General features: G+C 52.6%; 8 protein-coding genes across 8 annotated transcripts; 5 read left to right on the top strand and 3 right to left on the bottom strand.

The window, feature by feature from the left end:
• Positions 1–505: 505 nt before the first annotated feature.
• CCOS01_15081 (uncharacterized protein) lies at positions 506–2,063 on the top strand (the record flags this gene model as incomplete). The annotated part of the gene is made up of 2 exons (XM_060463223.1): positions 506–830; positions 898–2,063. The coding sequence occupies 2 exons, from the start codon at positions 506–508 to the stop codon at positions 2,061–2,063; spliced, it is 1,491 nt and encodes a 496-aa protein (XP_060306408.1).
• Positions 2,064–2,695: 632 nt separating this feature from the next.
• CCOS01_15082 (60S ribosomal protein L27a) lies at positions 2,696–3,671 on the bottom strand (the record flags this gene model as incomplete). The annotated part of the gene is made up of 4 exons (XM_060463224.1): positions 2,696–2,945; positions 2,997–3,042; positions 3,101–3,219; positions 3,640–3,671. The coding sequence occupies 4 exons, from the start codon at positions 3,669–3,671 to the stop codon at positions 2,696–2,698; spliced, it is 447 nt and encodes a 148-aa protein (XP_060306409.1).
• Positions 3,672–4,237: 566 nt separating this feature from the next.
• On the top strand, positions 4,238–7,068 carry CCOS01_15083 (DNA repair helicase; the record flags this gene model as incomplete). Its single annotated transcript, XM_060463225.1, has 4 exons — positions 4,238–4,399; positions 4,454–4,912; positions 4,966–5,682; positions 5,734–7,068. The coding sequence occupies 4 exons, from the start codon at positions 4,238–4,240 to the stop codon at positions 7,066–7,068; spliced, it is 2,673 nt and encodes an 890-aa protein (XP_060306410.1).
• Positions 7,069–8,681: 1,613 nt separating this feature from the next.
• On the top strand, positions 8,682–13,510 carry CCOS01_15084 (NACHT and TPR domain-containing protein; the record flags this gene model as incomplete). Its single annotated transcript, XM_060463226.1, has 2 exons — positions 8,682–8,792; positions 8,918–13,510. Coding segments are annotated over 2 exons (4,704 nt in total), but the record flags the coding sequence as incomplete, so codon positions are not given.
• A 978-nt stretch (positions 13,511–14,488) lies between these two features.
• On the bottom strand, positions 14,489–15,181 carry CCOS01_15085 (uncharacterized protein; the record flags this gene model as incomplete). The annotated part of the gene is made up of 2 exons (XM_060463227.1): positions 14,489–15,010; positions 15,131–15,181. The coding sequence occupies 2 exons, from the start codon at positions 15,179–15,181 to the stop codon at positions 14,489–14,491; spliced, it is 573 nt and encodes a 190-aa protein (XP_060306412.1).
• Positions 15,182–18,911: 3,730 nt separating this feature from the next.
• CCOS01_15086 (uncharacterized protein) lies at positions 18,912–19,298 on the top strand (the record flags this gene model as incomplete). Its single annotated transcript, XM_060463228.1, has 1 exon — positions 18,912–19,298. The coding sequence occupies one exon, from the start codon at positions 18,912–18,914 to the stop codon at positions 19,296–19,298; it is 387 nt and encodes a 128-aa protein (XP_060306413.1).
• Positions 19,299–20,889: 1,591 nt separating this feature from the next.
• CCOS01_15087 (uncharacterized protein) lies at positions 20,890–21,504 on the top strand (the record flags this gene model as incomplete). The annotated part of the gene is made up of 2 exons (XM_060463229.1): positions 20,890–20,933; positions 20,988–21,504. The coding sequence occupies 2 exons, from the start codon at positions 20,890–20,892 to the stop codon at positions 21,502–21,504; spliced, it is 561 nt and encodes a 186-aa protein (XP_060306414.1).
• A 309-nt stretch (positions 21,505–21,813) lies between these two features.
• CCOS01_15088 (glycosyl hydrolase family 43) lies at positions 21,814–24,954 on the bottom strand (the record flags this gene model as incomplete). The annotated part of the gene is made up of 1 exon (XM_060463230.1): positions 21,814–24,954. One exon carries the CDS (start codon positions 24,952–24,954, stop codon positions 21,814–21,816), a length of 3,141 nt encoding a protein of 1,046 aa, XP_060306415.1.
• Positions 24,955–26,527: the final 1,573 nt, after the last annotated feature.

The raw sequence follows: 26,527 nt of genomic DNA on the forward strand, positions 1-26,527 counted from the left end.
TAATACAACAAACCATTCTCTCAATTCCCTTCCACCACAGCCTCGGATGACGCAGTGTACGACCCAGCGAGATTCCTCAGCTGGCCTCACTCAACCCAACCTGGATGCTATCGATCAATTGACTCGCTTTGGCCAGACCCTCGACGTCCAGGCCTGGCACTGGCACGATTGGGCAACAACACCAACGCCAACTCCGCCGCCACAACACCAAAGCCGCCAGACACACCACCACCACCACCCTCCTCCTCCTCCACAACCACCACAAACACAATCACAACCACCACACCAACAACACCAAAGCTTTCTGCAGCAAAACTCTCAACAACACCACCACCACCATCACCAAACTCAATCACGCACCCATCACTCACAGACATACCAAGCTTCTTCAACGACAGTCCCGGCCCTAGACACTGTCTCGAACCGTACACGCGCGCCCTCTCCCTTCCATGCCCCGGCACTCACCTCTACCGCCCCGGCAGACGTGCGATTGGCCCACCGCCCCATGACCGCAGAGTCGAGACCACAGCAGCACTCCATGGCCACTGCCACTGCCACTGCCACGCGCAAACGCAGCCGCGACGACTTTGAAATCCACCAAGATCCCCCCCACGCCCGCACAGAAGACACCGAGATGATGGCCGAGTCCGAACAACACACCGAAGAGGTCGAGGACGAGGAGGACGACGTCGAGGTTGAGGATCCGTCCGACGAGAGCTCCGATGAAGACGAGGTAGTCGACACGGGTGTCCAACGCGACATGGACCGTTTACAAGACACCTTTCCCGGTTTCCCCCAAAGATATCGCCTAATCAAGAGGATCGGTGAAGGTATGTCACTCTCATGTCGCCCTCCCCGCCTGTTGTTTCTCACTAACACCCCCGCTCCCCTCTGCAGGCACCTTCTCGACAGTCTACAAGGCAGAAGACCTCCAATACGAATTCTATGATAACAGCTGGGATCTCGAAGAGAAGGACAATCTCGCTGCAAAGTGGACATCCCCGCCTCTGAAGCCCAACGCCAGCAACACCTCAGTAACCCGCGAACGTCGCCGCGCCCGATACGTCGCCATCAAAAAGATCTACGTCACCTCGAGCCCCAACCGCATCCTCAACGAGCTCGAGCTCCTCCACGACCTCAGAAACTGTGCCGCCGTCTGCCCCCTGATCACAGCCTTCCGGTCCACGGATCAGGTCATTGCCATACTGCCCTACTTCCGCCATGAGGACTTCCGCGATTATTTCCGCCAGATGAAGGTCTCTGACATGGCCATCTACCTCCGCAGCCTGTTCACCGCCCTCAAGGCTGTCCACGAGCACAAGATTCTCCACCGCGATATAAAACCAACAAATTTCCTCTACGATCCTCAGTCGCGACGCGGTGTGCTGGTCGACTTTGGTCTCGCTGAACGCGAAGGTTCTGACAGCAAACCTTGTCTCTGCCACGAGAGCAAAGACGTCCGCAAGCAGAGAATCACCAACAGCGCGGCGTCCCAAAACGGCCCTCAACAGGGCTACCCCAAGACAGATACTCGGCCGTCCAGAAGGGCGAACCGTGCTGGCACGAGAGGTTTCCGTGCCCCCGAGGTGCTTTTCAAGTGCACCGAGCAGACGACCAAGATCGATATTTGGTCAGCCGGGGTTATCCTTTTGACAATCATGAGCAAGCGATTCCCCTTTTTCAACAGCGCCGACGACGTCGAGGCCATGATTGAGATCGCCACCATCTTTGGTGTCAAGCGTATGAAGCAGTCTGGCCTCCTCCACGGCTGCATGTTCGAGACCAACATTCCCACCGTCGGCAACGCAGGATTCTCGCTGGGAAAGATCATTCTCTGGTCTACGTGCCGCACCGATGGCGGTAAAGACGGTCAGCCTGGCATTCCCCTGACAGACGAGGAGAAGCTGGCCGTCGATTTCCTAGAGCGATGCATGGAGCTCGATCCTGCTCGACGCATCAGTGCCAAGGATGCGTTAGAGCACGAGTTCCTACGGGAGCCTAAGCCCAAGCAGTCGGTGGAGGTGGATCACGATGACGATGAGATGGATATGCTAGAGGCGTAATGATAATGTTTTTTGACACCAAAGGAAAAGAAAAATTTCGATACCAATGGTGAGTGCTTTAGGCCACACTAAGTGAGGAATGGATGGTTGATGGAGTCAGACATGTATATGTACAAAAACTGGACGAACATATGGGATTTGGGAGTACAGAGGTAGGCATATGCCTGAAGGTGGTGGAGAGGCAAGGGCTTGGGAAAAGCTTGCATCATATTGAACGGCATAAGACACACGGAACACGCATATACAACAGACAAGACGAGACGAGTAGACGTAAAAAGTAATACCATTTCAAATCGTATCCCGTCCGCCTTATGGAAAACCCGACACGCCACTAAACATAAGATCCCTGGATATCATCAAAGCCATGAACTTTTTGATTTTGGAAGAGCCTTTCGTTTTTTTATTCGTCAAACTCCTTGGAGGTCGGATCATTATGTAAAAATGAAGAACCGTTTTCCTTGGCCCTTTTCCCGTGCACCCGCAAAGCTTTTGAGCTGCGGGTGACACATTCGCAGAACGCCGTCCGCTTGATGACCCGTGACTACCTCATGTAGCCATCATTGTATTTTACCCCCCAAAGAGTGCTGCACATCATCCGTCCAAGAGTTGGTATGATTTGGATTTGACTGAACTTATGCGACGAGCTCAACGACACCACCGGCCTCGGTGATCTTCTTCTCGGCCAGCTTGGAGACCCAGCGGGCCTTGACGACAATGGGGACCTCGGGGAGGCGGCCCTTGCCGAGGACCTTGGAGTAGCCGAAGGGGAGGAGGTCGATGACGGGGACCTTGTCGCCCTTGCCGGCGAGGTACTCCTCGCGCTTCTCAGCGGGGACGAGGGTCCAGAGCTTGTCCAGGTTGATGACGGGCTTCCAGAAGTGGCTGCACAGGTGTTAGATGGGATCTCTGGGGTATCAGGATTGGGGAACGTACGCTTGCTGCTTGTGGAAGTAACGCATACCAACCTTACCGAAGTAACCTGGAAGAGCGAGTTAGCAAAGCGGTCATGATGACTTCGGAGAGGTAGAAGGACATACCGGGATGGTACTTGTCGAGGTTAGTGCGGTGGTGGTGCTGACCACCGGCCAGACCACGACCACCGGGGTGCTTGCGGTGCTTGCCAACACGTCCGTGACCGGCGGAGACGTGTCCGCGGCTACAGAGAGAAAAAGAGAAAGTCAGCTTCCGGGTACATTTGGAAACGAAGACAATTCTCCCAGGATCGCAGAATGGCAGAGTTGGTGGTACCACGCCAGTCCTATCCTCACATCTCTGCGTGTTTCCACGGAGAGGAAAGAGTCCAGAAGTAGTGTGATGACCTCCTTTTTGCTGGGGAAGCAATGCTGACGCCCTTGTTTTCAACATGCTAAACCCCCTCTGAACCATCGCGCCTGCATGGCATAACGCCAAAAAAGACATCATTGTATGTGTTCCTTCTTTTTCATCCTTCCCATCCCTCACGACGGTTCGCTGGCCGTGTCAAGCCATCGAAATAGACTGCGCGCGCGCGATACCGTCGACAAGGGATAAAGACCAGATTTATAGAGTCGGAGCGGAGCGGGATTGGTAGACGTACTGCTTGCGGGTGCGCGAGAATCGGGTAGGCATGGCGTCGGCTGTGGGAGTGGTCGACTTTGGTGGTTAGTATCGCTGAGGAACTTCCTGTCAAAAAGTTCGCAAGCAGGAAATTTGTGATGGTGGTGGTGGCAGGCTGGCGGCAGAGCTTCGGGCAATTGGCGGGGCGGAGGGCAGCCAGCCCTAAGGTTGTTTCCCTGGCTCTGGACTAGGAATGAGGGTATTATGTCAGCATCGCATTCTCGCTTGCTCCTCTCAGTTTTTCCCAAGACCCCACTCTGCTGCATCCAGCCCAGTCCATTACTCACCGAGCTCTTGACCTTTGCCTTAGACAGGACTGGTCCATGCTCCCTCCTCACCGAGGTGAGCTTGATTGGTATGTTTTCTTTTGATGCTGGCCAATGCACCTGGCAACCGTGAGCACTTGCATCCCGCAAATGCGTGTACGTTCGTCGACGATCTGACACTCAAAATACTGTACCCACGAATATTTGGATGCTAGTTTCAAACGGAGTACCCGAGGCCTGACTCTCATCACGTAATAGCTCGCTCCTAGGGCTTCAAGGCGCTTGCTTGCCTATCTCTGATGTCACTTCGTCATGGCGGACAGCGCCCCCAGTGACATGACTGTCCCGGACGGCATTGACTTCAACCATCCTTACACACCTTATGATGTGCAGACTGATTTCATGAAAGCGGCCTATGGCGTATTGCAGCAGGGAAATGGACAGGTCGGCATCCTTGAGAGCCCAACAGGCACGGTGAGAAGTGATCAACAGCACTTCTAGACACCCAGGTGCTAACACCTCTTTTAGGGCAAATCGCTTTCGCTCATTTGCGCTTCATTAACATGGTTGCGGAATCAGCGTGTTGAGGAACACGAGGCATCCCTCAAAGTCAACATGGACGACTTCAAGGATGAGCCCGACTGGATTGTGGAGCAAATGCTGCGCCGGAAAAGAGATGAACTCGCCCGCACCTGGGAAGAGCGAGAGAAGAAGCTGGAACAGATCCGTCAAAAAGAACAGGCTATTGAAGCTCGCAGCGCCAAGCGACGCCGCTTTGACGATGGCCCCTCGAGATCGAAGCCTCGTGCTCTCGAAGTTGAGGAGGATGACGAATGGTTGCTTGATGAGCCAGACGCAGCCGGGTCGGCCAATGGCGGCGACGCCATGAGTGGTCTGAGCAAAGAGACAAAAGACATCCTGTCCAGGTTCGGCTTGGGAAGTCTCAACGCCGATCAAGAGGAGGACAAGGTCGAGGACGGAGTCAAGGTGCGCAGTGCCCCTGTTGTTGCCGGGTACCATAGTAACATGAATTACATCAGATATACTACACATCAAGAACGCACTCGCAACTCACCCAATTCATCCATGAACTGCGACGACCATCCTTCCCATCATCCGTACCTCAGTCGATCGTGCGACGCCAAAGTGAAGACGACCACCCTGCCAAAGAAGCAGTCAAACACCTGCCCCTATCGTCACGCCAGAAACTCTGCATCAACCCCTCCGTATCGCGCCTTGGCAGCTTATCCGCCATTAATGACCGGTGTGCGGAACTCCAAAAGCCAAAGTCAAAGGACAAGTGCCCTCACGTCTTGAAAGAAGATAATATTGCCGAGACGCATCAGTTCAGGGACACCGCCCACGCCACGTTGCCTGACATCGAAGACCTGTATCATCTGGGGAAGAAGCTGTCCATCTGTCCGTACTATGCATCACGCGCGGCGATTGCTGGTGCCGAGATCGTCACTTTACCATACCCCTTGCTGCTACAGAAGAACGCAAGAGATGCACTCGGCATCAAGCTAGAGGGCAACGTTGTTATTGTCGACGAGGCGCACAATATCATGGACGCTGTAGCCAACGTATATGCATCCGAGGTGAAGCTGAGCGAGCTGAGGAGGGCACGACAGATGCTCGGTATCTACGTCAAGAAGTTTGGCAAGAAGCTAAAGGGAGAGAACCGAGTCATGGTCGGGCAGGTGGGCAGAGTCGTCGAGGGTCTCAGCGAGTGGATGGACGGGCAATTGAAGGCCAAGGTAAGTCGCAACGCTTGAGGCCTTCTGTTTGCGTTGACTAACATGTTGCAGAGTACCCAGGGCATCGTCGACTCCAAAGTTCTCCTCCGCTGCAAGGGCGTAGATCAGATCAATCTGTTCCGCCTGATTCAGTACATCCAGGAGTCAAAACTCGCCTACAAGATTGAGAGCTACGTAGCCCATGTCGAAGAGGAAGCCTCCGATGCAGGCCACGTCAAGGCATCACCGAGATCTTCCACGCCTGTCCTCCACATACTATCCTCCTTCCTGATATCTCTCACCAACCTTAGCTCCGAGGGACGCATTTTCTACGAGAAGCTCACTACGAACCCGCCAGATATCCAACTTTCCTACCTGCTACTGTCACCAACGCACGCCTTCTCAACCATCGCCACGAGCGCCAGAGCGGTCATCCTCGCCGGCGGCACTATGTCTCCATTTGACGACTACAAGGACCATCTCTTTCCCTATCTTTCCACCTCGAAACTTACGACCCTCAGCTGCGGGCACGTCATTCCCCCCTCTAACCTCTGTGTCTGGACCCTGGCAGGCACACAGCCCGGCCCAAATCGGGACACCAATTCCACATTCGAGTTCAGCTTCCAGCGCAGGGCTGACAAGGCCATGGTAAGCCAGCTGGGTCTGGCCATCTTGAACATGTGCAACGTCGTGCCTGATGGTGTGGTCGTGTTCTTCCCCAGTTATGGGTACCTCGATGAAGTCGTTGCAATTTGGGATAGCCGGACTGTTGGGGAGCCCAAGTCAATTTGGCAGCGCCTTCAGGAAAGAAAACAGGCATTCAAAGAAACCCGCGGCGGATCCAGCGACGAGGTGCTGGAGGCGTATAGCCAAGCCATTTTAGGTGATGAAACCGACAGAAAACCGGGAGCGCCACCCAAACCTCGAGGTGCCCTGCTACTCAGTGTAGTAGGCGGTAAGATGAGCGAGGGCATCAACTTCTCCGATCGCCTGGGCCGCTGCGTCATTATCGTAGGTCTGCCATACCCAAACATCAACTCTCCTGAATGGAAGGCCAAGACGGAATACATCGAGACCACGACTGTCCAACGACTGACGGATCCCGCCGGCGCGACGAAGATGTCGAGAGACGAGGCGTTGGTGGTCGCGAAACAGGCGGCTAGGGACTTTTACGAGAACGCTTGTATGCGAGCCGTCAACCAGAGTATCGGGCGGGCCATCAGGCACATGGGTGACTATGCAGCCATCGTACTTGTGGATCGCAGGTATGGAACGGAGAGGATCCGGGGCAAGCTTCCTGGGTGGATTCGGGGCGGTATGAATGGTGATAGTCACGAGAAGGGGCTGCCTCAACTGATGGGAGCCCTGAGTGGGTTCTTTCGGTCGAAGAGGACTGGAGCATCGTGATGGTTCGTTGGCGTCATTGGCATCATTGATGTGTACTATCTAGCGTATAGACCGTATCGTATATGCTCATGGGCTGGCGACTTTCCTGTCATGATGAAGTCCACGTGAGGAAGCCAACTGAACCGAAGTACACGTAGGAGCACCAGATAAGCCTCCCATCTATTCCCAGACCCCAGCCTAATCTTATCGGGCGCAAGGATGCGCTCAGAGCGCAGCCCTGGACACTTAGCTAAGTACTGGGCTCCAACAATATCGATCTTGATCTCGGGAGTCTCGAAACGACAGAAGTCGAGACTGGCCTTATGAGGATCACGTGGTGTAGCAGGCAGCGTTGAATCATGTAATTTCTGGCGCAACCCGGCAATAATAGCAATGTATCGCATGCCGCGGCAGTAAGCTGCAGGCGAGGAATGATGAATCATGGCATTGTATTCCAGGTCGAGCGGCGAGGCTATATAAAGACCGTCGAGTGCGTTCCTGTCACCATCCTGCAGGCGGCACCCTAGGCCGGGGGATCCGCTGGGTGGTGGACTCCTTTTTGGCCCTTTATGTATCGCCGCATCTGTTTAGCATTAGAGTGTTCCCTCAAGTCTGGATATGCCAATGACTAATTTGTGGTGGTTAGGGGGTTTGCGAATTATTCAAGTTGTTAATCACGATTCTACAACATTTGACAAATAGTAAAAAAAGTTAAGAGATACTTTATGAAAGGACATTCCATCTAAGTCAATCTAGAATAGGCGATTATACAGTTACAAAAGGCGAAGCCACTTAATTTGATAAAGGAACGACTTAACGTTGGCTTGAAATATGGGAGAACATCGGCGGAAGGAACTCCCGTCATTGACTCCCGGAGCGGCACTCCGGCGAATATTGCAAGCTCATTGGACAAGAGGCCTTCTGCTGTTATGTCAGCAGGGGGATCGTTATGTCAGCAGTCATACAGCACCAGTCCCCTGTGGCACCCCCACTTGATCCCCATAACGGTACCTTAGTGGCGTAAGCCGTAGTGAATCTCATTCTTGATTTTCCTCTTTCCATCCCACCTCAAATGCGACTGTTGCTGTTCAAATTCGCGGCCTCGTGTTACCCTACCGTAATTCGGTTGCCTGAAATGGCGTCTATCCCGTGACTCACTGCAACGAAACAATGAGGCTCTTGAGCACTGTTCACGAGAGCCGTTATGAGAGACGGGCGGGCTATTGAACCAGCCACTCACTCACTGAACAAGAAGCTGATTGTCATGACTCTCAGAAATGTACATCAGCCCTCTCTGGCACTCGCAGCGGGAGCCGACGTGGCATAGCTACCTACCTACCTTACACCCCGCAGTTCTGGTGTTTTTGAGGTTCCATAGTGAGAATCCTACGCTACCTCGTCTAGTATTCTCTGCATACGCCGTCTCGCCGCGATATCCACCGGGCCCCAATGAGCTGACGAGCTGACCTCAGTGACCTTGACCTGAGCAGGGCTTCGTCTTGTCGGTTATGTCACGCGTCGCGGTGACTGTTTGCAGCTTGCGGCTTGCCATGCATTCACCGCCTCATTTCGCCTCGTCTGGCCTGGCCTGAACAGCCTTGACTCTGAACAGCCTGCCTACCTGACCTTACAGACTGAACAAGCTGTCTTCCTGGCCTCGGACTGGTTGGTCGACTTTGATTGCACAGCTGCCCAAGTCTCCGCAAGCTTACTCGTACCTTACTACTTGTAGAGTACGAGGTAAGGTAGATCTACCCCTCGTCACTCCCGATCTCTCTCACGCACGTCTCACCACCACCACCACCTTCTTTTACCTTGCCTTGGTATTTTAAAGCAACTTGATCTTAGGTGCTTACTTCCTTAGTTGTAGCCACTCGGTCGCTCCCGCGCTCCTTCCGTGGCCTTAGCTTGCGGTTTAAACTTTTTTGGGCAGTTGCTTTCCCGTCCACCGTCATCTCGTCCCTGCCTCTTTTCAAGTACCGCCTTAGCCCAATCTGAGCTGCAACTTCTGGCCGAAACCACACCCCGCCAAGTGGGTGACGAACTTCACTTCTACTACTCCTCTTCGTCGTCGTCCTCCTCCTCCACTACTATTGGCGTTGTTGTGATTGCTTTGTCCTCTGCATCTTCACCTCGGAAGAAACCCCTTGCGAATATGGGCGGTTCCGATGCCATCGATCGGCGATTTGCCGACGTCCTAGACAAAGCTCAGAAACAGTATGCCGATTCCCAGGGGGGGATTGATCTCACGGCTTACATGAGCCCGCCCATCAAGTCCACCGAGGACCTCATGGGACTCATTGCCGACGAGAACAAAAAGTTTCAAATGTTTCGAGACAAGCGCAAATACATATTCGACCACCTAGCGGCCGCTTGCAAACCTCTCGAGATTGCCGGCGAAGCATTAGCAGGGGCCGCCGAAAGTGTTTTTCCACCAGGTCAGACCATCTTCGCAGTCGTCGCTTACCTTATCAATACCGCCAATGGTATTAGAGAAAACTACGATGTCATCATTACTTTATTTGAACAGGTCAAGGACTTCACTATTAGATTCAGATTCTACGTCTCCGAGGAGATGTCATCCGAACTACAGGACAAGCTCGTCGAGGTTCTTGTTACCGTCTTCGAAATTTTCGTCATCGCCGCACACGAGGCAAAAATGGGCCGTCTCAAGCGCTTTGTCAAGGATTTGTTCGGCAAGGGAAGCAAGGTATCTGATGCCATGACGAAACTGGCTTCCCTCACCGAGAGCGAAGAGCGCCTGGTCATCGCAGAAACCAGTGCTGGCGTCAAACGGTCCCTTTCAAATGAGCAGAAGCTCCTAGAAATGATGTCAAGAGTCGATGTCAACGTTCAGACCCTGCGCAACGAAACTCGCGTGCCCCAAACGAGAGAGCAAGCTCTTTCTTCCAATAGAGACAAACTCAAGAAGATTCTCCAACCCTCCGTTTACCCCGTGGATACCTATACTGCTCTAGACAGGACGCGCACCGCTGGCACCTGTGAATGGATTCTGCAAGACCCTGCTCTCCAGGCTTGGATAGCTGGCGATGTTCGTTTCCTCTGGATTTCTGGAAATCCCGGCACAGGAAAGTCATACCTGACCTCTCGTATGGTGTCGTGGGGCCGAGATCTGCTCGACGAACAGCAAACTACCAGCATGATGGGTTACTTCTTCTTCCGCCAGAACAATCCTGAATCTAGATCCGTGGTCCAGGCTATCAAAGACATGGCATACCAAATCAGTGAGCAAGATGTCTTTTACGGCAAACAGCTCGTCCAGAACATCTCTTCCAGCGATGAGATCAAGACTGTCTCGAGCGCCTTTCGGAAATTACTCGAAGACCCCTGCAAGCCAGACAAATGGAAGAGACACATTTATCTCCTTGTGGACGGCCTAGATGAAGCCGAGCCGAGAGAAGTCACAGAGTTCTTATCACTGCTGTACGGCCTGAACAAGCAACAATCGACTGGAACAAGAGTGCAGGTTGCTCTGGTTGGACGGAATACTCTTACAGAGGAAGTTCAGGAATCGATGGGAGACGAATCTATCAGCCGATCGCTTCTTGTCACACCCGACCGGAATGGGGCCGACATTGAGTCGTACATCAAGGAGGGCATCAATCATTCTCGCATTCTTCGAAGCTCCACACAAAAAGAAAAGGACAAAATCATCGATGCCATGATCAAACAAGTCGACGGTCTTTTCATTCTGGCCAAGTTCATGTTGACTGAGATCAACAGAAACAGACACCTAACGGACATTGCCAACAGCTTGAAGACCTACCCCAAGGAGATGAATGGAATGTTGACAAAGACCGTACTCGATTTCAGCACATCCTTCACCCAAAGAGATGCAGACGATCTGAACGAAATCTTGCGTTGGGTCTCGGTTGCTGAGATGGGCCTGACCCTCCAGCAAATCGAGTCTTTTCTGGCCCTTAAGATGGGAGACGCCCCGCTGGACCTTGAAGGATTACTGAGAGGCAAGCTCTCCTGCTTCTTCACACTCGAGCGGGAAGATGGGCTCTCGACAGCTGATCTCATTGAAAAGCACGAAAGAAACCCCCGGTTCGATTCCTTGGACACTGATGTAATCAGGGAGATTCAGTATGATTCAAAAAAGAGCACAACCTATGTCAGCTTCTTTCATGATTCCGTCAAGGAGTTCTTCCGAGGAGACTCGTCAACGAATCTCAAGGCACCTGGCGCGCAGTGCCCGTCCATTGGGTTCCATCTTGCCGACGCGAGACTGCACGTTCTCAAAACCTGTTTGCGGATCTTCACTGACCCAGCATACTTTACTTTGGGCAAGGATGGACTCTCTGCGCAAAGGTACGCTGCCTGGTACTGGCAAGAGCACTTGGACGACGTCGATGTCACCGCTATCTCTAAATCTGAGAAGGCCGACATCGGCATACGTCTCTTCACCATGATGACCGACCCGGATATCCTTCTTACCTGGACGAACCTATTTGAGGAAAGTCTCGACATCTGGACTGACCATAATATCGAGATTGTTTCTCAGTGGCTGAGAGATGCCGATGCCATAAGCTCTCTGACTCCGGAGCAGAAGGAGTGGACCAAGTCGGCGACAGCAAGCCCTGCAAAACTGCTTGAACCTATGGGGAGGACGTTCGCCAAGGCTTGGCTTGGCGAAGGCTCTCGAGTATACATGACGACGTTGTTCTGTTTCGGTGTCGTCCAGTCACTGCCGCTGCTGGAGGGGGGCGGCAAATGGTCTGATTCCGAATATCACTGGCAGGATGTGTCACTGGAAACGAGGATCCAGCAAGCCGCCGACTGGGCGAACCAACCTAAAACGGGACATTGGCTACGGAGAATCGGTAGTACTCTCTTGAACTTGGGAGAGCACACCAAAGCACTGGAATACTTCAATAATGCTTTCGAAAAGGATGGTAACAAGGCAGAAAGCTTTGGCCGAATGGGATTGTGTCACGGCCTGAATGGCAACTACGGAGAGGCCCTGAGACTACATCGTGAATGCGAGTCGTTGGAGGAGACGCGCATGGCTGAGGGTCTTTACACTACCGACCAGGAGGTTAAGGGTGCCAAATGGAGACTCTACAGAAATCAGGCTCAGATTGCGGAGTGCTACAATCGCATGGGCCGCATCGACGAATCGATCGAGTATTGCCGCAAGGCTATGGACGTCTATGACGCCCCTGACTTTGAACCCCAAATCGCCTATATCAAGGTCCTCACCGAGAACAACCGTCTTCCAGAGTTGATGAAGCTCTCTGATGAAATGGATGGCCGGTTTTCGGATGCGGATAGAGGAAACTCTCGTTTCGTACAATTCCTCTTGACCCAGATCCCTGATCCATCAATCAAGGACTGGTTTCCACAGGCGGCGGCTCGCGCAGATCCAAGGAGGACGGATGACTTGGCAGAACGCTACCGTAGTGCCATCCAATCCGCGCAAGACGACCAAGATTCTTGGAAACAATTCTATCTGCAGAACGCACTCGGCAACATCTTTTTGGCGGCGCAGGATTACACTACTCTTATCCCTATTCATGAGAGGATCTGCTTTCACGATTACAAAGCAAAGGGCAGTCTGCCTGTCCGGATCGAGTACATTGCTTCATTCAAGCAGCTTACCAGAGCATACTTCATCAAAGCGCTGGAGGCTGACCAGACATTGGTATCCGAAGCCAGTGGTCTATGGGTCAAAAAGCTGGAGAAGCTCATGCAGCAGCAGGAAAAGTACCAGAACAAGAATGTCCCGCTCCACATGGCTGGTTTCGACTTCAATGAACCATCCATCTCCCTGATAGTGCTATATCGTCTGCGCAACAGAGACGAGGAATTACGGCAACTCGTCCACGGTCTTGTCTCTGAATGTCTCAAACTCTTAGAGGACGAGGAGCCTCAGAATGACGAGATCAGCATCCGCCACCTTCAGCGGTGTCTGCTTGCCGCCGGAGACGAAGACAATGCCAAAGCGTTATGGCAGTCGACAAGAACCCCGTCGCTGCCTGCTACTATTTCTGGTCACTTGAAAGCTGACCGAAGACGATCGAGCTCGCCCAAGATCGGCGGGTTGTCACCTAGGATGTCGTTGTCACCCAACAGACGGAGCAAGCAAATATTCCTCACCAAGATCTTCTCAGAAGGCAACGATGTATCTTGCGACCACTGCCTCAAGAGGTTTGAGCCGTCGGAAACGTTCGCAGTGTGTCGGTACTGCATCGACTTGAAGTTTTGCATGCCCTGCTTAGACGTCGTCAAGAGTCAGAAGTTTGAGCCAGGCCACACCTCGGTGTGCAAGCCCAGTCACGACTGGCTCATGGTGCCGCCCTTGACAGTCAATCTTCAGGCTAATGAGATTTTGGTTGATGGTCAGGTGGGCAAACTGGAGGAGTGGAAGTCAAGGCTACGGAAAGAGTGGGTAAAGACCAAGCAGGGTAACAAAGTAAAGGGGCTTGGAATAATGTAGATGCAGACCATGGAGACGTGGCTGAATGTTGCGTGAGTGGCAATGCACGAGTGCTATGACGGCAACTTTCTCGTCAGAAAGGCCGTGCCGCCCGAGGGATTATTGCTCTGCGCTTTTATGTGTAGTATGATGATAGATTAGTGCTTAATAGCCGCACTTACAGTGCAGCATACCCAGTGCCATCGCGTTCAAAGCATTGTGGCTCTCTGTCCAACCTTTAAGCGCCGACATGAGTGCTAGATCCCACTCAACCCACGTAGACTCAGCTTCTGATATCATTACCTGACATCGAGGCAAGGTGTTCGCGGACCAAGGCCAGAATCGAGCATGGGGTGCTGAGTGCTCCAAGTCAGTTCGCCGATGGAGACGGAAGAGCGGAGGATTGGAACAACTTGAATTTGGGAGCTCCAGCCTGGCAGGTCGGGTCTCGGAGCAGGGAATGGCAACATCTTAAGTAAGGTAAGGTAGGTAAGGTATTAGTAAAGGAGGCGCGGAAAACCCGTCGACCATTGTAGAACGTGTTCTACCGCGGGACATGGGCAAATGAACCTCGGATTGGGCCCACATCCCGCTCACATAGGGGGCCGGTAGACTTCCGAAGCGGCCAGGCGCAGGTCCGTGACTGCGGGGCCGGCGGGCGGCATCACCGAGCAGAGGAAAGCTTAACAAAGTCTGAAAGTTACAACGGGAGACTGACTCGGGATGGATGACATCAGCGAGGGATATTCGGGTACGGGGCACGGGAGATCGTTCGGGTAGGAGTAGAGTTGCCGTGGAGTATCATCCAAAATGGGCTTCAAGTTGGTGCTGTTGAAGTGATGCTACCTCACTTGGTGTTACTGGCCTTAGACTCGATGGACCGCGGCGATCATCACGGCCTCATCTTCAATAAGTCACTCAACGCAGTGCAACATAATCCCAGTGGAAAGGGTTTGTATTCATAAGTCATCTCTCGCACGAGAACCTCGGCCCACGAAACTATGCACCGGCGTCCTTGAGAGCAGCCTGCCCCTGCTTCACAATAGCATCCGTCTCATCGGCGCTCAACCCGGGAAGCGGGATCCGCTTGCCCTTGGAATCAATCGACCCGGGGGCCTTCTTGTCCTTGAGATCGAGGCCGGTGACGATCTCGGCCGCCTCCGAGTCCGTCAACCCGGTCGTCGGGTTGACTTTGTTGTCACCAATCGCCTCGACGCGCGGATCGCCCTTTTTCGGCGTCTTTGCGGTCTTTGTGGTCTTGGCGGTGCCGCTCCCCGACGCCTTTGCTTGTCTCGGCTCCACTGCCGCTGGAGGCAGGCTCCTCGTCTTCGTTGCTGCTGCTGCTGCCGCACTCTCCTCCTCTGCCTCGTCTTCTTCCTCTGCATCTCGTGCTGTTACCGTCTCGACGCGGGAGAGACTCATGTCGTCGACGAGGGCGGGGGCGGCGGAACCTTTGAATTCGATGTCGCGGCGGTTGACGAGATCGACGGGTTGGCGGGCAGTGAGACCGTTGAGAGCGGGCTGTGTTGAGACGTGTTAGCATCAGAGCGTTGTTTCGGTGTATCAAGATCTGTCGGGGGTTGTTGCGACATGACAATAGAAAGAAGAGGAAAAAAAGAAGAAAAGAAAAGAAAAACATACCAGAGCCGATGCACCGCCCGATAAGGCGAGGAAGACGATTGAGAAACGCATCTTTCTTTATTTTGTCTCGATGAGAGTGAGCGTTGTAATGTGTTGTGTTGTAAAGATCACACACGAAAAATTGATTCAAAATTTTGGCGTGGTTGAAACGACTGTCGGCTACGAGAAAATCCAAGAAACCGAGAGCAGAACAATTGATTTGCAGATTGCAAGTTTGCACAAGCGATGGTGTGTGAGAGAGTGAGTGTGAGATGATGTGTCGACACCGAACTGCTGGTGGTTTACAAATGATACCAGGTCGTTGATGAAACGGTTCAAGTAAATCAGTGAAAAGAAGACAACCAACCAAAGAGAATGGAAGCAGAGAGCCGGTAGAGGTGGAGGGTGGGAGGGGGGTCCAAACACTTTGGGCAACACGTTCTTTGATCTGAACTATATAGTTGATTCAATGTTCGGGCATGCCATCTTAATTCCCACGCCATGCGGCGGCCATGTCGACACACCGAACACAAGAGACATCCGAAGTTGAGAGCACGAACCAATGTCCATGTGCATCTGGGCACCGGTATCATGTCAGTGGAGAAGGGGGGCCATGTTGGAGAGAAGTCTCAACCACGTACCCTTGTCAAGTCTGTCGTGCATCTGGGATTCTGGGCTGCCCTGGGGGGCCTCTGCGATGACATTCCACCCGAAGACAAAACCCCAAAGAGATGGGAAGCCCCAGCTGCTCCACGGATGAGACACAGGGATGATGCCGTATATCCAAAACTATGGCGAATCAACTGGCAGGCTGAGACGGCACAAGGGGTCCTTGGAACAAGAAGGGGATTCCATAGAAGTTCCCTAGAAGGCTGGGCTGCGCGTTGGTTGAAGCACGACTCCGTGGACTACCACATCACCACGGAAAGGGTGTGTCTGCGCTGGGTTTGGATGATTTGAGTGCAGACTGTTTCGCTGGGTAGCATCAGAGCGCCTCTTTCCGGACTCTCTAGGGGGTTGGTTTCTGTCATTGTGGGCGACCAACACACCTATTTTTGCACTCTCAGACTTTCGTCTCCTGAGTCTTGACTAGTTAACTCTCTTCTCTTGGAGGGGAAGGGGAAATAGTCGGGTCTGGAAGTCTCTGGACTAACAGCGCAGCGCAGTCCGCAGTCGCCGAACACCTGGCCTCCTACTCGTAGTCTCCAGGTCCAGAGTTCAGCACGACATGAACCGTTGACTTTTTTTCCCTCTCGTCCAAACATCGGTCCTCGCATCGAGACCGAGGCCGCGAGCAACGCACCGACCAGCCCGACATTTTCGGGTGGTTGAGCTTTTTGAAAGGGGGGTTTGCCGGGGGCATTCGTGGTCTTGGAGGGGCAGATTTGTCACTTTGGGCGGAGTGAAACAGCAACGCCCGACTCGACGTGCTGTGACGAACGAGGGTTCTTGTTCCGCCACACGCACATAGCATAATTCCTGTGCAATTCCCGTGAGGTGTTATGGATGTTCCTTGACATAAATGTGCGCATCTACCACACGAGTGCGTGTGTGCTCACCTCCCGACCATGACAAGCCTTTTTCCTCGCCTCATCTACACGAGCAAATGAGGCGGTGTTTGGGTGAATAGGGGCTATCCGAAGGCTCAGTAGGTGCGGATTGAAAAGGATTGGCCACTTGGTGAAGAACAAAGTGTACGATAACTCTAAATCAGAGTAGGCTCGGGCCCATTCAACGTTGGCCAGAACTGAGGGACCGGTATCCGTACAGCACACTAACACATAGTAAGTGTTGCAAGGAACGGGTAAAGTAATAAAGAGCCCAGTGGAAGATGGGCACCGAGATAAGATTGATTGCGATCCGCCCCCAACTTCTTCTAACCCAGGCCCACCCCGGCCGACACCGACGGTTAACTCGGCCCGGAGCCGGACAAAAGATTGCGTGCTGTACAGTAGTAGACAGATTTTGTGGCTCTGCTTTCCCCAGAGCGGGATGTTAGTGTACTAGTGTAGGTAGTCTATTTCATTAATGCCCGTCGCGTTCCCTCCTTACGCAGTACACAGTAGTGCCGTCGAACCGTCTTTGCCGCCCTCGCGCACTGAAAAGATTACCTGAGACACTGCCCCGTCTTCCAAGGGTGCACGATTGTGGCAATGGGCGACGAAAGGTGCTGACGGCCTCCGTGGCAAGCAACAGACCACCCAAGTTCAACAGACCAACGGTTTGGGGACCCGGCCTGCCGGGCTTAGCTCCGCACCATGGCAATACGGCACCAAGGGATAAAAAACCTCACCATCTCGCATCGTCATGCGTTAAGAGTCGCAAGAAGTGGTCACACTGCGAGCCTCCTTCGGTGGTTCGGCACTGGCGCAATTTACTTGTAACGGGAGCACGGCCTATAAGTTGCCAGATATCGGACGTGGGGCCGGTTTGCCGGGGTGCCGGGGCCGCCTCTACTCACTCCCAGACTCTCCAAGGCCCCAGGTTCAAAGGCCAGACTTAACATGGCTCAACTACCGGCATGGAATCTTCTCATAACGTCCAGAAGAGGGAATTCAACGAAGAGGGGCTTGTCCCAAAAGAGCTCGCTTTCGTTGATGGGCCATGGTAGTGTCTCATATCCTAGTAGCAGATCGCATATTTTCAGCTCGAATCCCACCGCTTACGAGCAACTCTCTCACGTGGGCTTCCTATTCGATAGTGCGGACCTTGGCGTCTAGGCTGAGGCCCATGATTCATCAACTCGGTCTTTATCTACTGCCGATATCTCGTGATGCTGGGAGACGTCCGGCACTCATAGTCAACACGGCAACTCGACCACATCTGTGACACGGAACTTATTAATCAAATCGCTCGAGAGAATGAGAATGATTAATGGATCGCTGCGCTTTCAAAAGTAGACGCAAACTCGAATCCTCTTACGGACATGATGAGCAGCGAGGGCCAGGTCGACTGATTGCCGCCTTTCATGCGCATCGACAGACGCTATTGACTAGAACTTGCACTTTCGAAAAAAAATCTGCTTGCAGGAGTCTAATCTGAAGCCTTTCCATATTTGGCAGGCCATGACCAGGACCCACGGATAAGTCTTGATCACATCTGCAAACTCTCATTCGGGTGTTGCAAGATCCCCCAGTTTTACGGACCTGATTGCGGTGAATTTACCTTCATACAGAGGTCTACGTATACAACATAGGCTAAGTAATGCGTGAAAAAACATCTAATAACCTCAAATTTATGAGTAACATCGGGACAAGCCGTCCGGCCTGGTAAATGATAAGCCACAAGTGTACTAAATGCTACTACCGTCCTGCAAGTGAACCCTCCCGACAATGGTCCACGAAATAGCAGGGTCCCGCGGCTCAAGAAACGCCAAAATATTGCGTAGGACGAAATCAATCTGCTAGCATGAACTTCTAGCATGAGTTGAATAGTGTGATGATTCAACCGTTGTTCGGAGACGTAGATCGAGGGGTCCGCTCAATCGGGGACTTAGGGGATAATAGAGCCAAGCATCGCCTAGGTAAGCGGCCAATGTTCTACAACCCGAACTCCGTAGTAAATCATACTTTCTCTTCACTTATATATAAGAGAGGTGCTTGATCGATCTTAGAGTTTTCTCCACGGAAAACGGGTGCTACTTAGACGAGACACAAACATCACAACAATCACGAGTCTTTAGCATCACACAAGAACAGCTCATCTTGTTTGCCTGCTAGGTGGCTATAGAACAGCCATCAAATCTCTGGTTGACGCCACAAAGTCGAAACCACTCGCTGAGCGTCCCTACGCTACTCCAAGAATGCGGTACCAAGAGTACCTGGAGGCGTACAACAGCCCCAATGAAAGCGCCAAATCACACTTTTACGCCGAGGACTGCCAATTCCAGTTCCGCGACTTGCAATTATCTGGAAGGAAACCAATCATGGCCATGTTCGCCAAGGGTCACATTGGCGTCAAAGAAGAGCTGCGACCTATTCATGTGCTGGAAACCGATACACATATTTTGGCTGAGCTGGATGCGTGCTTCATGCCCTTTGAAGACACACCAGATAACTTGATCTACCCATTTAAGAAACTCCAGCCGGTTTCCTTTCGATTCTTCGCTTCGTACGAGATACGCGACAATCAGATACACTCATTCCGGCTGGCGCACTGGCCTCAGCCGACGGCTATCGAGCCGTTCTGAATAGATGTGGCACATATTCGTCGGTAGAACTGCTTGCTGAGAAAAACCAGGCAGTGCTCGCTAGTTCCCGGATTGGGCCATACTTCAAAACGAGAAGGGTGTTGAGTATTAGCTCTAACATGAAGCCACAAATTATAACTACGTTGGTTGAGAGATTGCGGTAACATCAAGTCCAGGTCGCACGCGTGGAGTGGAGTTACGATGACAACGCCTCGTTTGTGGGCACCCCGTGTGATAGTATATCACGCAAACTAGACTCCGTACGTCTAAGTCCAACATGAACGTAGAACGGACGTCATGAGGGGTAGTGAAGCGGTCGGGTAGATTTAAATTGCCAACCTTCATCACATCCTATATCATACACTTACCCAAGCGTGTTATGCACTGGCGGCCGGCTTCCATAAGTGAGCGTCGGCAGGAAAGCCTCAATTCCAATGTATATTGATCAGCATTAAGATGTAAGCTATCTAATACTAAATCGGAAGATCAGGCGCCGATCACCTGTAGAGGCTTGAATAACCTTGTCAGGGAGTTCGTGAGTGAGGTTTGAATGTCTTAGACTTAAAACCGGAAGTTCTGACATTGCAGTGATTGCCTACTCTTGGCCAGAGCCACTCAGCAAAATGCCAAGGCTCAGCTGAGTTCAACGTTCCGAAAAGCGAACGTGCCACACAGATTGCTTTAGTGGACAAAAGGGGCGCACCGCTGATCACGCTCCATATCCGTCTCTAGATACCGTTCTCCCTCTCTTGAAAGCCTTGTCATGGAATTTGAAGCGTCAGAGCTCAGCATTCTTCAAGGCAGATTACGCCCTGACAATTCTGTTCTCTTATTCTTGAATGGTTCAATGCCGGCTTTTTTCTCGACTTCACGTTTACTCAAGAGGATGTCGATGCTTCGAACTTGGTGAAAACGCTGTCACGTCTTATCGTGAAGTTCACCCTCTTCTCTGTATGCGTGACAGATGGATCAAAGAACATCCAAGATACTCGAGGCTGCCGGTGTCACGGTGGTCTGGTACTAGGCAGCGTGTCTATATTTGGACTCAGGCTATCAGCCATCAGCAACGGCCCGTTCTCGGAAATGATTATTTGCGGGGAAGCTCCTCCCTACGAAGGTGGCTTTTTTTCCCTGTACGACAAAGTGCGCTAGCATATTCAATCTTGTAAAGATCATCGGCATGGCATGTGAGGGCAGATACTGAAAACAACATGTTGGTGTTGGCCAAGTACGCCCACAGTTTGTATCCCCCGAAGTCGTCTGGTTGCGGGCTTCGGCAAGACATCCCCGGAACTTTCACGGGATGACGAAGGGAAAAGTTCTTCGTGATAAGCCAATCCCGTTCGAGTCTGTCGAATGAGCGAACTTGTAACGGGCTGTGGACCTCGATTACTTTACGTCGTGAAGTTGTGACATGTCTCAGCAGCATCACACAGGGCAGTAGATCGTTCACGAGGGTTGTCAGCCGGGCAACTTGGTACTTTACCTCTCACTACTTAAAGGGAGGAGGGTGCGTTCATTCCGACAACCTTGGCGACATCTTCTTCAGCAAAGTCTCACTACAGCGCTAAACCAAAGACCAACAGCTATCATGAGAGTCTTTTCAAGAGGCGTTGCAATCATCGCGATGGCAGTGTAAGAACGATTCCATGCCCACGAACAGGCTAAGCTTAGCTAATAAGTCGGCAGACTTGCCACGGCTGAGGTCCAAGCCGACACGGTCTACTGTCAGACTGTAACGTCGACTGGTACCGTTTGTCCCACATTCGTTCAGTTGGCATGTCTTGCCTTGTCAACCATCTCCAGCCAATGCGGATGTCCATCGACAGTTCCAACGAAATCAATCGACTACCCGTGTGGTGGAAACCCACCACGTGGCTGCATGGGGACTTCGTATATCTACGAGACTGCAACTCCAACCTGTGGGGGCGTCACTTTCACCACCGAGGCTGTTCCCACAATTGCGCCGACTCCCACTCCCACTACTGCCGGCCTCGAGGCATGTCCAACGGTCTACACAACAGAAATGTGTGACAATTGCATACGGCCCATGTGTGTACAGTTGTCGAAAATCTCTCAGCTTTGCCATTGCCCAACGCCAGTACCCACCGTCACCGTGAACATTGACTGCCCCAATTGCCCTACGGGATGTGGCACTTACTACGAGTACGAGACTGCAAAGCCGGAGTGCGCTCCGACTGCTTGAGTCAACAGATTAAGAGACTTACAGGTGATATCGAGCAATGAGGGGGCAAGATATCAGAACATCCCGGCTGGGATGCATTGCCTTGACTTCGACGCACTCAAATAGCGTCTTGTGGCACTGAACGGGCCAAAGGCATATGGGGACCGTGATGATCTACATCTTTCAAGGCATATGAGTAAGGTAGTCAATAAAAGTAAAATCTTCAAGAAATTTGTCATATTCACAAAGTAGACTTCGAACATCTACAGATATTTCCTAGATATACAATAGCTACGCCACATTTCTCCATAAATCATCATACTTCATCAATCAAAGACGCATCACGCGCGACATGCGCCGGAACTTTTGAGGAACAGTCTGAGGCTCAACGCTCGTCAGAGTAGGAATGACCGGAATGGCCAACCCCGTATCAGCGTTGAAATACAGATGGTCAATAGTCGTCTCGCGTCTGTAACCACCGCCACCGGGGATACCAAAGCGGTGGTAGACAATGTACCAGTCATCGGTGCCGGGGACGTTGAGGATGGAGTTGTGGCCAGTACCGAGGATGCCTTGAGACGTATCCTTCTGCAGGATGACGCCTTGATACGTCCAAGGACCGTTGAAAGTCTTGGAAGTAGCGTAGCCGACACGGTAGTTTTCAGATCCGGTATCGTCGATGGAGTACGTGAGGTGGTAGAGACCCTCGCGGTAAACCATGAAAAGCCCCTCGCGGAAATCTACGAGGCCAGTCATAAGTTGGGCGGTGTCCCACTTGACAGAGACCATGTCGTCGTTCAGCTGTGCGACCAGAGGGTTGCCATTGCCCCAGTAAATGTAGTATTTGCCAGAGACCGGATCGTGGAAAGCCGCCGGGTCAATAGCCTGCCCCGTGGTGACGGCCTCGTTGTTGAGGATCATGGCCTCCGGCTGAGCAGTAAATGGTCCCTCGGGAGAGTCGGCTACAGCAACTCCAATTGTCTTCCTGTTCAGAGCTGCGTTCTGGCCGCTAAAGTAGAAGTAGTACTTTCCGTCGCGCTCGGCAATGGTAGGAGCCCAAGCATTGCCGGTCGCCCAGGGAACGTTGCCGTTCGCTCCATCAAGAGTGAGGAAGGGTTCCGCGCTACGGGTCCAGGTGACGAGATCGGTAGACTTCCATGAGTAGAAAGTGTTTCCACCCCAGCCCGGAACTCCGTCGGTGGTGACATAGATGTAGTAGACGCCGTTGAAGACCGCGACGTTGGGGTCAGCATAGAGACCGGGCAGGACGGGGCTAACCATCTCCACGGCGCTGATGGTCCATTCCGCGACGACCTCTTCACCCTTAGAAAGAACGTACTTGACTGGAGCACTCAAGTCGACAGTCGAGCCAGATGCAGGAGATGAGGTCACACCCTCGGTCGTGGTGAAGACAGGGGCGAGAGCCGTAACGTCAGTGCCCGGCTTGACAGGGAACAAGACTTTGCTGTCAGTGGTGTTGATGATGGCCGGGACCTTCAAGACTGAGGCATCAGAAAGAGAGACTTCCGTGATGGCCCCAACGTTTCCAGAGCGAGAGAGGACTTCGGCAGCTGTCAAGGATCTGTTGAAAATCGCAAACTCGCGAATCTGGCCCTTGAAAAGCTTGTCGCTAGAGTAAACAGACTTTCCGATGTAGTTCGCAGTCGTAACGCCATTGCCAATGTTCTCAGGGTCGATGTTGACATCCTCGTTACGAGCCACCTCGTAGCCATTCAGGTAAATGACAGACGTGCGGCCCGAGATAGTGTAAACAAGGTGCAGCCAAGACCCTGTGGGAAGAGAGGAGCTGGACGCTGCTGACTTCTCACCCGTCCAGTTGCCTGTTGTGATGCTGGCTCTGTAAGGGCTTCCGGTGGTGAAGAGATAGCCATTTCCGTTGCCATCGGCAGCGGTGTTTCCAATGCCGTAGATGAAGTACGGCGTCGTCTGAGAAGCATCTAGGAGAACCTGGACCTCGATGGCAATATCCTCAACGCCCGACAAGATATTGTTGGGAAGTTTGACAAAGTCATCGACACCGTCGAAGGTGAGAGCGCCATCCACAATAGTAGCACCGCCATTTATCACAGCGTGGTTACCGTTTCCGGAAGCATCTTGAAGCTGGGTGCCATCAACAGCCGAGAAGTCGTAGCGGAGGATCTCGCCTTCAGCCTCGACTGCTCGGCGTGTGGCCGATGAACCAGTCAAAGAGGCAAGCTCGGCAGCGGTCACAGGGATGACGGTTCCGTGACGCGGGCTGGCCGGCAGGCTGTAGGAAGATGATACGGTCCAGTTGGGGTTGCCAATGTCGGCAGTCTCCAAGGGAATGTAGCCGCGTCCGCCGTATTCATCAACGAAGAGGTAAAACTTCTCACCGTGGACGTCGTCCGGGTTCGATTTGAAGGTAGTTGGGCCCTCAACAGCGCTTGTACCAGCTTTTTTGCCGATGCAAGAGTCGATGATGGTCCACGAGTCCAGGGTAGCGCGAAGAGATGTAGAACTCTCTTGAATGATATCACTGCATCCCGTACCGCTAGCACCTTCGTCCTTCGTGAATCGGTAGTAGGTATCGGCCGACTTGATGACGGTCGAGTCAATTCTCGACATGCCAGCATCCTGCCAGATAGAAGTCTCGGAAAAGGTTACGAAGTCGCGAGTGGTTGCGTACAGCATGCGGTGGTAGGTGCTGCCAGTGCGGTTGACATCGCTGTCCTCGTAGAGAGACGAAGCCCAGAAGACCAGATAGGCACCAAGGTCATCGTCGTAGTAAGCCTCGGGTGCCCATGTGTTTCCTGCCTCAGGAGGGGAAACCAAGACATGCCTCTGTGCTGACCAGGTCTTGAGATCGTTGGATTCCCAGACCTCAAGATACCGACTACCGATGCGAACTGAGTCGCCCCAAGATGTGCCTGAACCAATGGAGAGATCGGTCGCAATGAGGTAGAAGGTATCGCCCTCGGGCGATCTGATGAGGAATGGGTCGCGCAGGCCCTTGGTGCCGTATGTTGAGGTCAACACAGGCTGACCTCCGTTAAGCTCGGTCCACTTCAGGGCGTCGTTGCCTTGACTAGCGGCGAAGTAGATCTTCTCTCCAGCAATGGAGTTTCCGGTGAAGTAAGAGAATGCGTAGCCCGCAAAGGGATCAAGGGCCACGGCTTTGCGGACGGAAGCGACAAGCTCTCGAGTCTGAGAGCTGCCTTCGTAGTCGATGGAAGCGGTGAGAGCCACTTGGGTATCATCGGCCTGTCTTACGACAACACCACTGCTTGAGATGACCGAGGAGTTGCTTGACCAGGTGACATTGAGGCCGTCAATGGTGGAGGGTAGGTGCAGGTTGCCACGGACATCGTCAAGGTTGGTAACGGTAATAGCGGCAAGAGCTGCCTCAACCTTTGCGGTGTTGTCGTCTTGGCCTCTCACAGTCGCCGCGAGGGCGAGTGCGGAGGAGAGCCAGAAGTGAAGCGACTGCATGACTGGGATTGCTCAGAGAGCCACAAATCGTCACCTTGAACATCAAGCCAGAACATGTATCATAGGATCTGCTTCTCACTTTATATATGTAGCATTCCTGTAGTCCGGCCCCGACATACGCAGGAGCGGGATGATCTCCCACATCGCTGGGTCAGGACAAGACAAACCGTCCGAGACTTTGGCCGGCCGGCTTGGGTAGCACTGCGATTGATATTGCGCCCATAAACAGCCCAATGGCCGATCATTGCCTCTTGCTATTACGCAAGCCTCATGCTAGCAATGGAAGATTTGCAAGTTCACTTGTGAGGAGCAAGCGCAGCAGTAGAGGCAAAGCGTCGTGGAACGGTTACACCGAAAGCCCAACGGGAACTTGCGGTAGTCACATTAGCTACCCCGAATACCCTTGTCTCTCCGCACTTTGAATACCCCACAATCTCCAAAGACAACCGGCGATGATGCGCATCCCGGCTGTTGATGGCTGGTTTGCGGGGAAGTCGCAGCCGGTGAGGAGACTAGGACACGATGCGCTCGAGTCAGGCAGCCCGGCGGTGCTCAGGTGACTGAGTGAAGATAGAACACATCAAGTCAAACTCTTCGACGACAGACTTCTTGACTTTGAGGTTGACAAGATCTTTCGAGAGAATTGATCCGACTGAAAGCCGTCGCGGCAGACTGAGACGTGCCTGTTCTTGTCTCCAAATCGGGCGTAGTTGGCACAAGCATGGTGCCCTTGATCGCGGTGGTACTTGTCATGGAGAATCTTCCAGATGCGGTCAGATTCTTTCACGTGCCTCCAGGGATGGTGCAATAACAACTCGTATTTTACCGGCAATAGTGGCATGGTCTGCTGGGTAGGGGGAAGAAAGTTGGAAACGGACGATGGCTGGGTGATTTGAGCAGGGGAAAGCTGTTCGTGACATCGCAGAAATGATGTACCGAGGCAAAGTTACCACGCGCTCGAATCAAATTGCTCCCGACGTTACGATTTAGGCAAGTCGCCGCCCCGCAACGCGTCCAAACCTTTACTTAGAGTTCCTGTCACCAGGCAGCGCTCGGGCCGAAGCTGCGCGATGCTATCATCAGACCAAATGAAGTCTGAGTTATTTTCCCACAACCAAGAAAGCCTTGGAGCCTTGCCTGAAAGCTTTCCCCTGCCAAGTATACCCTTGATCGTAGCAAAGACACGCGAAAGATGGACAAGCCAGGCAGACCAAGTCGGTCTTCTCATATCCAGTGATCAAGCACTTCACGTCCATACTTGAACAGGATCCTGCCTCTGAAGAGTGTCTCGAGTATTAATTTTCACTATCACGCAGTGCAACCACTTGTAAAGAGTCCAAGTGTGAGGTCAGATCGATAACGAAACAGTGGCATATAGCTAATGATAAGTCAAAAGCAACGGGCGTTCCCGTTCTTACTCACTTAAAATGATCGAGAGTGTCGTGGAATTGACAGAGCGTTAGAGGTGACCAGTGGCAGACAAGATGGTGATTTTTTTTGTCGAAGTCACTTGCCTGACTAGGAAGCTTTCGACGGAAAGCTATAAGAGCCGAAGGAGGACACAATGAAGAAG

This window comes from Colletotrichum costaricense, assembly GCF_030867565.1.
Source record: "Colletotrichum costaricense strain IMI 309622 chromosome Unknown Scaffold_22.1, whole genome shotgun sequence".
Taxonomy (NCBI): domain Eukaryota; kingdom Fungi; phylum Ascomycota; class Sordariomycetes; order Glomerellales; family Glomerellaceae; genus Colletotrichum; species Colletotrichum costaricense.